The sequence below is a fragment of the Oratosquilla oratoria genome, chromosome 40, assembly GCF_046742065.1.
Source record: "Oratosquilla oratoria isolate Oo_2021 chromosome 40, ASM4674206v1, whole genome shotgun sequence".
Classification (NCBI taxonomy): domain Eukaryota; kingdom Metazoa; phylum Arthropoda; class Malacostraca; order Stomatopoda; family Squillidae; genus Oratosquilla; species Oratosquilla oratoria.
This window is the reverse complement of record NC_134816.1, coordinates 43,783,145-43,794,165: the sequence shown is the minus strand read 5'-3', so window position 1 is coordinate 43,794,165 and position 11,021 is coordinate 43,783,145. Positions and strand designations below refer to the sequence as shown.

The following is an 11,021-nucleotide window of genomic DNA, read 5'->3' as shown; positions in this document are numbered from 1 at the left end:
ATAAATTTGCGATGCAAGCTTGGGGAGAATTAAAATTGCAGAAAGTTACAAGGGCAACGATTTATCAAGCCATTGATGCCGGGCATGCCAAGACAGTGGCGGAAAATCGGCGGTACATTAGAGCAGTTATTGATGCACTTCTCTAAACAGCATGTCAAAATGTTGCCCAGAGAGGGCACAGGGAGGGGGATGAGTCCGACAATCGAGGAAACTTTTTGGAATTACTTAATGTGCTAGCCACATATGATCATACAGTTGCAAAAAAAGTTAACGGTCCGGGGAATGCAAAATATACTCACCACGATATACAGAATGAATTATTTGAAATAATGGCAGGTATGATCAGAAAGGAGATAAGTGATGAGGTGAAACAAGCAGTGCACTTTGCCATCATGGTGGACGAAACGAAGGATATAGCGAAGAAGGAGCAGATCTCTATTGTTGCGAGGTATCTCCATGATCAGGAGCTTCATGAAGAATTCTTGGATTTCACACCGGCTGAAGGCCTTGATGCAGAATCGTTAATCCAGAGGAAAGAAACTTTAGCCAAATGTAAAATTGACCACAGTACCTGTGTCGGTCAGTGCTATGATGGAGGGGCAGTTATGTCGGTTTGCACCAATGGGCTCCAAGAAAGATCCAAATGTTTCACAGGCTGTATACACCCACTGCTATGCTCACAGGCTAAACCTCGTTTTAGTTGACTGTGTAAACAATATAAGGTCAATCTCTGAGTTTTTCGTCACAATCCAATCACTGTACAACTTTTCCTCCTTGTCGGTGGTGCATCAGGAATTTCGAAAATTCCAAAAGGTGCTGAACCCAGAAATACCACATATAGAATGTGCCGTTACGAGAGGTAACGGGGCTTTTTTACATGTCCGTGTATCCCCATGTTTACATATCTTTTTGTCGTAAGGCTCGTTTCCCCTCGGAAGAGGTTTCCAAGTTTGTTTTTCGTAATGTTTAATTTAAGTATGCTGCGAGCAGAAGCTTCGTCTGCTTAAGAATACTATCGTTGTAAGTTGTCTGCAAGCTGTGCTGCAAGATAACATCTCATTATTTGTGCAACGTGCACTTAAAGAATTAGACTTAAGAAGGTGTGTAAGAACCGGTTACTGTGTTGTGATGTCACGTCACCTCTAGGCGCCAGTCTTGGTCCGATCTAGAAAGATGTACACACCCCACGCCTAGCCAAACCATGTAAGTCTTAAAACTCTTTGTATTTGAGGTTTAGAGTATTCTAGTGCATCCTTTGTAATACCCTCTTCTTGTGTAGCCTTTAGCCTATAGTAATTATAGTACTTTTTACAGTTTTTCATCAATTCCAACGTATTATCGAACGATGGATCAGATCTGCATTAAATACGCATCAAATATCCCCGTGATTCTATAACCTTCAGTCCCAAGTCTGTCTACGTCACGGACGCTATGATGCTGACTGTCTATTTCATCTGCGGAGTCCCAGTCGACTCCGCCATAATGAAAAAATGGTTCGATAGAAACGAACAGATGAAGAAAGCATAGGAATGAGGTTTCGGCCAGACCACGCCCTGCACGCCGTTGCCACGTCTAGATTCCCCTCGTCGTCACCACATGAACTTGATGTGTCGCCTTCCTGGCATAAGTTTGCGTGTGTGTGCTTGGGTGTTGTAGCGCAAGTTAAGTGTAGTGTAGTGTAGTGATCTTGTGTCGTCTTAGTGATCGCATCGGCGCGCGAGTGTGATGTGGCAACAACGTATGGTTGCCAAGTCCCAACAGTGTTTACATAACACCTCGTCGCAGTTAAGCATGTGTTTTTCCTTTGAAGGCAAGCTACCTTGCCTAAAATCCTGTCATATGTTAATATAAGCATGCGACTAATGTGCATTTTTAGATTGAACCAAATGTAGGGTTTAATCTGTTGTTGTCTACCTCAATAGTCGTATAGTTAGGAGTGTGGTAACGTACTCCGTGGTTTTCGATTAAGTTCGAGTTTTCCTTGTCTTCTTTATCATATTACTGTCTTGTCTCTCACTGTTTCTCTCGCTTGGCAATATGTCTTCCAACCACAGTATAGATGAAGGACCCGTCTCTGGTAGGGTCAGAGTCCTCACGGCTGAAGGGCAAGAGGCTTTTCAGAGAGCGTCTGATCAGCATGAAGAGAGGGTAAAGGCGAGTAGAGAAGGAGTACAAGCCTTATTGGAAGAACCGAATCATGGTCCTTGGTTGTATGAGGCCCACGCTGTGTACCAGGATACTGTAAAAAGGTACCTGTAATTCTTAATGCGTGAACGTACTTCAGAAAGTCTGGCTCGTGCTGAATCAGTGAAGCACGAAGACAGGGATTTTCAGGCATCTTTTCGTCAGGTAATCAGTAACTATGCTTCCTCTTCCTCAGTTGAAGTCACGGAAGAGGAACACCACACTGAACCGTTTTTACAAGATGACCCGAAGTCCAATCAAGTTCCTTTATCCCTCGTCGACCACTCTGAGTTTTGTATGCCCCCTTCCATGAAGGGCAGTTCAAGAAGGTCGGTTAGGTCAGGTCGTTCCAGTAGCACCAGTGTTAGTGTTGCAAGGAAGCAACGAGCCAAGGTGGAGACCGCTCGTATCAGAGTCAAGTTTGCCGAACAGGAGGGTCAGCTTATGAAAGAGCAGGCTGAAATGCAGGCCAAGTTCAAAGTTATGACACAGCAAAAGGAGTTGGAAGAAGCCGAAGCCGAACTTAGGCACTTAGGACCCGACGATGATTGGGAAACATGCAGTGACTGGGACCAATTAAAAGGTACAGTCGCTACCCGCACCCAACTATATGTGGAGCAACAGGGTGGTATAGTCGATGTTTCCGCTAGTCAGAAGGATCTGGTAGGCTTGAATCCTGAAAGCCCTGTTTTCAAGCCCTGTTCTGATTTCAGAGTTAACTCACAGCCTGCTAACAATGTTCCATTCAGTTTTGAACCTCGTATCGAAAAAGTAAAGGTGAGGTCTGTGCAACCTGCGCAGCAACCTGTTGCTAACCATGTTTCTTATGCGTCACCACCTGTAGTAAAACCTCCCCGGAGTGCATCTCCTAGATTGGGGACAACCTCCAATTCTGCTGATTTGAGCAAGTTCTTCTTGCGGAAGGATTTACTTCTTAGCAGGCTGTCTACGTTTGATGATACTGCGGAAGACTATGCTGTTTGGAAGGAGAGTTTCAAGGAGGTCGTGCAAGAGTTAGGCACCTCATGTAAGGAGGAAATAGACCTGTTAGTTAAGTACCTAGGTCCTGAGTCTAAAGAATGGGCCCGTACAACTAGAAACTCAAATGCCAAGAATCCAACCCTGGCGTGCAGTAGAATTTGGGAGCGCTTGGATGACAGGTTTGCTGCCCCTTCGATCATTGAGACTTCAATTAAAAAGAAGCTCGCCAACTTCTCTAGGATTTCACCTAGAGACACCTTAAGGTTATACGACCTGTGTGACATTCTGTACCAGATAGAAGCCTTGAAGGCTAACCCTGTATACAGTACACTGTTTGCATATTATGACGCCTCGTCAGGCATCAATCCCATTGTCGCAAAACTTCCACCCTGTATACAGAGAGCGTGGACTGGCAGAGCCATGAACTACAAGACTGCTCACGGTGTGCCGTACCCACCTTTCTCCTTCTTCATTGAGTTTGTGAAGGAGATGGCAAGGGTCGAGAATGACCCATGTTTCTCTTATCAAAGCCTTGGAGCCGATGGTTTTGTGAAACCAGAGAAGCCACCTCCCTCTAAGTTTCCTCAAGTGCGTGTGAAGAAGACTGACACCATGTTGTCCAGTGGCAGTAAGACGACCACGGGCGCTGACAGGTCTGTTGGCGCCGCTAGTCCTACCGAGCAAAGAAAGGCAGAAAAGGGAGATTTTTGCGTCTACCATGATGCCTACGTACACCATTTGGATTTCTGCAGGGCTTTTCGCACCATGTCAGTGAGCGAGAGGAAGGTTTTCTTAAACGATAAAGGAGTGTGCAACAGATGTTGCAAAGGTAACCATCCTCCTTCCAGCTGCAAAGAGAGAACTTTCTGCAAACTCTGTAAGGCCCATACTCATGTGACTGCCTTACATCACGATGAACCCAGGTCGAAGAGGAGTTCGACTCAAGCGGTTACACAGCATGGAAGGGAGGTTGCTCAAGATAAAACACCTCGCTCCCCTGTAGTCAATCAAGTGCCGCTTCCAAATGTTCTTACCCCCATAGTAAAGACTCAGGGAGGGGAGGATGCTGCGGTCAATTCCAAATGTACCTTGATATGCAGTAACCCCACCTCCATGAGTAAGTCCTGCGCCAAGACCTTCTTGGTAAAGGTCTATCCTGAAAGTAAGCCAGAGCTCGGAGTGTGGTGTTATGCCATCCTAGACGATCAGTGCAATTGCTCTTTAGCAAGGTCTGAGTTTTTCGATTTGTTTGACAAGCTGAGCAAACGGGTTTCATATCGTCTAGCTACCTGTGCAGGTGTAACGGGCGCTTCTGGGCGCACCACCAAAAATTACACCATCGTGTCTTGGCATAACTCACAAGAGGTGCATATCCCTCAGTTAGTGGAATGCGACAGCATTCCCAATGTAAGAGAAGAGATACCCACCCCCGCCATAGCTCGTGGTTATCCCCATCTGTCCGACCTGGCCGAATGTATTCCACCTCTGGTTCCTGAAGCTGAGATTCTACTCATCATTGGTCGAGATGTGCCTTCAGCTCATTACATTTTTGACCAGAGAATTGGACCTGTCAATGCCCCTCTAGCTCAAAAGACCAGTCTGGGTTGGGCAATCATTGGGGAAGTGTGTCTCCATGGCACTTGTAGGCCTCCTGTCATTAGCAGTTTCAAAACATCCTTTGTACATGATAGACGTCCCTCTATAGTCGCACCATGTGGTAACCAGATTCATGTTTCTGAAGTAAAGGATGATTTGTTCAAGGTAACCAAAGATGATGACAAGGCCGCCCTGTCGATTGAAGACAGGAAGTTCTTGGATGTTATGAACTCAGAGTTCCGCAAGGATCAAAGTGGTCATTGGGTCGCGCCACTGCCTTTCCGTCCCAATGTTGTAGCCACCAGTAATAATAGAGACTTTGTGTGGCACCGCACACTGTCTCTCCATCGTAGCCTCAGCACAAAGCCGGAAAAACGTCAGCATATGATGGCCTTCATGCAAAAGATGTTAGATCGTGGGCATGCTGAGGTTGCACCACCATTGAAGTCTGATCAGAAGTGCTGGTATCTTCCATTGTTTGGGGTGTACCACGCTAAGTTACTTGACTTGATCAGGGTTGTGTTCGACTCTTCTGCCAAATCCAGAGAGTTCTCCCTAAATGATATGCTGATGTCAGGTCCTGATATGACAAACAGTATTCTCGGGATTCTTCTACGTTTCCGTCAGGAAGCTGTAGCAGTGGCAGCTGATGTAGAACAGATGTTCTACAATTTCAAAGTGAAGACTGAGCAAAGAGATTATCTCAGATTCTTCTGGTACAAGAATAATGACCCTGATGAAAGGTTGATTGAGTATAGGATGACTGTTCACGTTTTTGGGAACACGCCATCTCCCGCCATTGCCACCTATGGCTTGCGTAAGTCTGTAGAAGATGCCTCTCCTGAAGTTCGCTATTTCATAGAGAACAATTTCTACGTGGATGATGGGTTAGCATCTCTGCCAGATGCGGAGACTGCTTACAAGTTAATCCAAGACTCTAAGTCAGCACTTCAAGAAGGAGGACGCCTGCGCTTGCACAAGATCACTTCCAACAGTAAGGAAGTGCTGGAAAAGTTTGCCACCAGTGAGCTGGCTGATAACCTTCAGGAGCTGAACCTAACTTCTGACTCTATGCCTATGCAGTCTAGCCTGGGCCTCTTATGGGACATCCAAAGAGACGTTTTCGTCTATAAGTTCATGGATTCAGACAAGCCTTCGACAAAAAGAGGGATACTGTCTGTTGTAAATAGTCTGTTTGACCCCATGGGATTCTTAGCTCCAGTAATAATAGTGGGAAAACTACTCCTAAGAGAGATAACCAATCTAAAGTGTGGTTGGGATGAACCCATACCAGCTAAGATCCATACCAAATGGTCCAGATGGCTAACGTCCTTAAGGGACCTCAAGGACATAAGCATCAATCGTCAGTTTGCTAGTATTTCTTTGTCTCAAGCTCACAGGATAGAGCTTCATACCTTTTCAGATGCTTCCAGAGTAGCAGTAGGAGCTGTATCATATCTTAAGGTTTTCAGTGATACCAAAAGCTACCAGGTGTGTTTTGTGAGGGGACAAGCTAAAGTAGCTCCCAACCATGGTCATACTATTCCCAGGTTAGAGTTGTGTGCCGCAGTAATGGCAGTTAATCTCAGCAATTCCATCTCGGATTGCTTGGACAAACCCTTAGACGCAAGACATTTCTATTCTGACAGCATGATTGTCTTGGGCTATATCCATAATGAAAGGCGTAGATTTCATGTCTACGTGAGTAACAGAGTAGACCACATTAGGTCGTCCACCGAACCTAACCAATGGCATTATGTACCTACAGATTGTAATCCAGCAGACCTGGCTACCCGTGGTCTTGAAATAACCGACCTAAATCAGAGTGATTGGTTGTCAGGTCCCTCAAGCTTATTTGAGGATGTTGTATCCACCAGTGGAAGTTTTCCTCTTGTAAGCCCTGAGACAGATAAAGAGGTAAAGGTATCAGACTACACAATTGAGTCTGAACCCCTTGTTAGTGCAAACAAAAGCAATGTAGAGCCTGCAATTGCGTCATTAGCTCAGAGGTTCTCTAATTTCTCCTGTTGGAGGAGACTTGTAAGAGCGGTAGCTCTCCTTAAGCATATAGCCCGTTCTTTCAAACAAGGTAACAAGTGTTGTTCAGGTTGGCATATGTGCAACAAACATAAGTCACCCGATCAACTAGAAGATGCAGCTGATTTCATTGTTCAGACATACCAAAAGGATTATTTCTCGTCTGCCATGACTAAATTGCAAGGTGAAGTTTGTTTACCTCCTTCCAGTCCCATTGCATCTCTGTCTCCTTATTTAGACCAGAAGGGCCTACTTCGTGTAGGAGGCAGGTTGAGTCAAGGCGGTGATATACTGGGTATGCTTGCAAGGCCTATTATTATTCCAAAGGAATCCCATTTAGGCTTGTTGTTGATCCGTCACTACCATGAGACAGTGCACCACCAAGGGAGAGTGATTACAGAAGGAGCCGTCCGTACAGGTGGTTTCTGGATTTTGGGAGGGAAACGTACCATTTCTAAGGTCATTTCCAAATGCGTCACCTGTAGAAGGGTAAGAGGTAAGGTGTGTGTTCAGAAGATGGGAGACTTACCCGTCGATAGACTTACTCCCAATCCGCCATTTTCCTATGTAGGAGTTGACCTTTTTGGCCCCTGGCATATAAAAACTCGGCGCACTAGAAGTTCCTTCCTCGAAAGTAAAAGATGGGGCGTTCTGTTCACCTGTCTTGTTTCCAGAGCTATCCACATAGAGACTGTAGAAGAATTGAGTACTTCTTCCTTCATTAATGCCTTAAAGAGATTCATTTGTATTCGTGGCCCAGTTAAGATGATGCGTTCTGACAGAGGCACGAACTTTGTAGGTGCTGTCAAAGCACTGAACTTGCTTGCCATTACCGATGAAGGTGATGTCAATAGTTTCTTGTCAAGTCAAGGTTGCACTTGGTTGTTTAACCCTCCTCATGCTTCTCACATGGGTGGAGCATGGGAGCGTATGGTGGGGATAGTCCGCAACATCATGAATGTGATACTGACTAACCATCACCCCAAGGCATTAACACATGAGGTGTTAGTAACCTTCTTTGCAGAAGTATGTAAGATCGTGAATTCCAGACCTTTAGTTCCTGTTTCCTCGGACCCTAGTAGTCCTTTCATTTTGTCTCCGTCCATCCTTCTCACTCAGAAAACTGATATTCCTGTAACTCTTCCTGAAGAGATAGATATTAAGGCAGTATACAAATCTCAATGGAAGCATGTCCATCACCTTGCTGAGGAATTCTGGAAGAGATGGAAGAAAGAGTATCTTTCCTCTTTGCAACCCAGAAGAAAGTGGGTCAATTCCTCTCCAAATGTAAAGGTGGATGATGTAGTGTTGGTAAAAAATCAAGAGTGTCCCCAAGGACAGTGGCCCTTGGGTATTGTAAACAAAGTATTCCCTGGCAAGGATGATTTAGTCAGGAAGGTCCAAGTAAGAGTTGTGGTAAACAACAAAGCCCATGAATATGTAAGACCCATTTCTGAGCTTGTGTTGCTAGGTCAATAGATTTGGTAATTTTTCCCCCTAGAAAATTAGGAAGGGAGTGTGCCGTTACGAGAGGTAACGGGGCTTTTTTATATGTCCGTGTATCCCCATGTTTACATATCTTTTTGTCGTAAGGCTCGTTTCCCCTCGGAAGAGGTTTTCAAGTTTGTTTTTCGTAATGTTTAATTTAAGTATGCTGCGAGCAGAAGCTTCGTCTGCTTAAGAATACTATCGTTGTAAGTTGTCTGCAAGCTGTGCTGCAAGATAGCATCTCATTATTTGTACAATGTTCACTTTAAGAATTAGACTTAAGAAGGTGTGTAAGAACCTGTTGCGGTGGTGTGATGTCACGTCACGCCTCCAGCCAGTGTGGTTTGAAACGCCTTCAGTTGTATACCCGCTCCCTTCGCGGCCTACTCGGTGAGTTTTGAGCCGAATTTAGTTTTAGATCTGGTATATTGTTTCTTGTATGTCATAATGAATTTAGCCTTAAGCTGCTCGTATTTCATGTTCAGATTATTTGTAATTCTGTATAAAAGCTGTTAGTAACGAGCGTTGCTCTGGATTGTTTACAGTTTTTCATCTACTACTACTACTACTACTTCTACTCTTCCTCCCAATTACTGTCAGCTGCCATGGTTTCAATGGCAGCATCTGTTGTGTGAAGATGAGAAAGTCGTGTTTTCTATTGCCAATAAACGTTAGCGACGAGCACTCAGTGGATCCTTAACCCCGCGTTGTTTACGTTACGTAATCCAGAAAAGAGGGCACTCGTTACGCTAACCCCCTATGCGTAGCAGAGTAATCTGTGAAGCCACACAGAGGGTAATGATTATGAAGGGCTGCAGCACATTCGAGCTGAGGGACAAATGGCCAGCTCTGTTTACAGCAGAAGCTTTGGATGGTCACTTTCAACAACTGATGGGCTTCAGTTGTCAAGGCAGAATGCTGGAGGCTTTTGGGGAGAAGCAGCAACTTATTGTTGACTCTTTTGAAGAAGAAAGCAGAGTAAAATCCAAACTTGCAAAGAAACTGAGGGGCAGACTAAGATGTGCAAAAAAAGCGTGTGAAGAAGTGGGAAATCAGTTGCCCTACCAGGTGGCAACAATCACCCTCATCATGACATAATTTCAAGAGGAAAAAGAATCCCTTTTTCGAGTTGCAGAGGTAGGATTTATACTGTACTTGTTAAGCAACTACAGAATTAAAAGATATTTGAATAAAAAAAAAAAAAAAAGGTTTATAAAAGCTGCAACATAACATAAAAACTTTAAATAATATTAGAATTATTCAGTATCCAGGACATTTTATTTAGGCAATATATTAAGTTGAGAATTTATTGGTGATGTACACATGACTTGGAAAAAAGATTGATGTTGAAATTATATGAATAATTAATTGCTGTATTTCTTTTCTAGAAACCATATGATGTGAACAGACTGACAGAGGAAGCAGACTTCCCAAAAACGCCATGTTTGATTGCAGTTGGTAAGTATATGTGGATTCATAAAATATTCTAATATGGAAATTACTTGCTCCAACACTATTCCATGGCCTCTTTATTTTAATCAGGAAACTTCTGTTTGTCCAACCATGATTTCCTTTTTTGAATTCCTACTTATCCTGAACAAGTAAAGAGCTGTTAATGTTGAGCCCTGGCAAATGAAAGTGTTTAGAAGCCTTGAAATTGTTAATGTGTTTCTATTGCAGTGATATTTGCCTCACACAATAGTCACCTTTCTCTAGGTCTTCAAGTGTCAAGTCATTAAATGTGTTTATATATTTTTTGAAGGAATCCCTTGCCTTTACAATGGATCAAATTTCTACTTGGCGTCAGATGGAGTGATCGTCATGAGGGACATTCCATGCTTCATCCAGGCCTTTGCTCTCATGTTTGAGCTATTTTTCATCATGGATGTAAAATACCCATCAAATGCTGGGTTTACTTTGGAGTTTGTTCAGAGGTACTTGTTCAAGTGGATCAGTAAAGCTAGATTCAATAAAGATACATACATACATATACCAAGGCTTTTTCCCCCTTCCAAGGGAGGTAGCCAAAAAGGGAAAGGCATAAAAACACTCCCACCCATTTCATCCCTAAATACACTCCACACCCCTCCCACCCTCCCTCTCATCTGAGCACCTCCTGGATGACGGGTCATCCCTGCACCCTGCCCACCGCCCTGGGTCAGAAGCAGTGTCGCAAGACACAGCACATCCACAGCAAGGCCGCTTCATTTAATCGGCGACCCCCCCTCTCCGTCCCCCCTTGCGTATAAGGAGAGGACGGGGAGAAATCCCTTCGGTCTGCTTCAAATTTTACTCACACATACTACCCCACCCCCCCACCCATTCCTCCTCATGCAATCACAACATCATCCATATACAACCATTCTCCACTCACCTCTGTCTTCCGTCCTCTCCCTTCCTTCCTCAACAGACATTCCCCTCTTCCCCAAAGCCCCCTTCACCCCATCCATCCACCTCATCCTAGGACGTCCCCTCATGTTCACTCCCTTCAATAAAGATAGTTGCTGAAATACATGTATTTCATTTACAATCCAAAATAGCACTCCATGACTGAAGTAACTTTAAATGTTAAATTGAATTTTCCATGCAGGTTCTTCATGAAGATCGACCCAAATTCTGGGACCAAAATCCACAAAGGACCCAAAAAAAAAAGAAGGTGGCTCCTGTTAGCCCAAAGGTGCTGTCTCTGTTTAATCTGTTGAAACATCACCAGCCAGATCAGCCAGAGCATGTGA

General features: G+C 44.3%; 1 protein-coding gene across 1 annotated transcript; it reads left to right on the top strand.

Annotated features, from left to right (window-relative positions):
- The first annotated feature begins 880 nt into the window (after window positions 1-880).
- LOC143020547 (uncharacterized) lies at window positions 881-10,025 on the top strand. Its single transcript, XM_076176977.1, has 5 exons — window positions 881-1,203; window positions 1,315-3,793; window positions 9,146-9,264; window positions 9,675-9,744; window positions 9,967-10,025. Exons 2-5 carry the CDS (start codon window positions 2,266-2,268, stop codon window positions 10,023-10,025), a joined length of 1,776 nt encoding a protein of 591 aa, XP_076033092.1. The 5' UTR covers window positions 881-1,203; window positions 1,315-2,265.
- Window positions 10,026-11,021: the final 996 nt, after the last annotated feature.

What these genes read in the sequence shown, in the direction of transcription:
- LOC143020547 (XM_076176977.1), top strand. Translation starts at nt 2,266, where the DNA reads ATGCGTGAACGTACTTCAGAAAGTCTGGCTCGTGCTGAATCAGTGAAG. An exon ending in CACCATGTTGTCCAGTGGCA is followed by an intron (nt 3,794 to 9,145) that starts GTAAGACGACCA and finishes CTCTGTTTACAG; the next exon opens with CAGAAGCTTTGGATGGTCAC. An exon ending in GCCATGTTTGATTGCAGTTG is followed by an intron (nt 9,745 to 9,966) that starts GTAAGTATATGT and finishes TTTCTATTGCAG; the next exon opens with TGATATTTGCCTCACACAAT.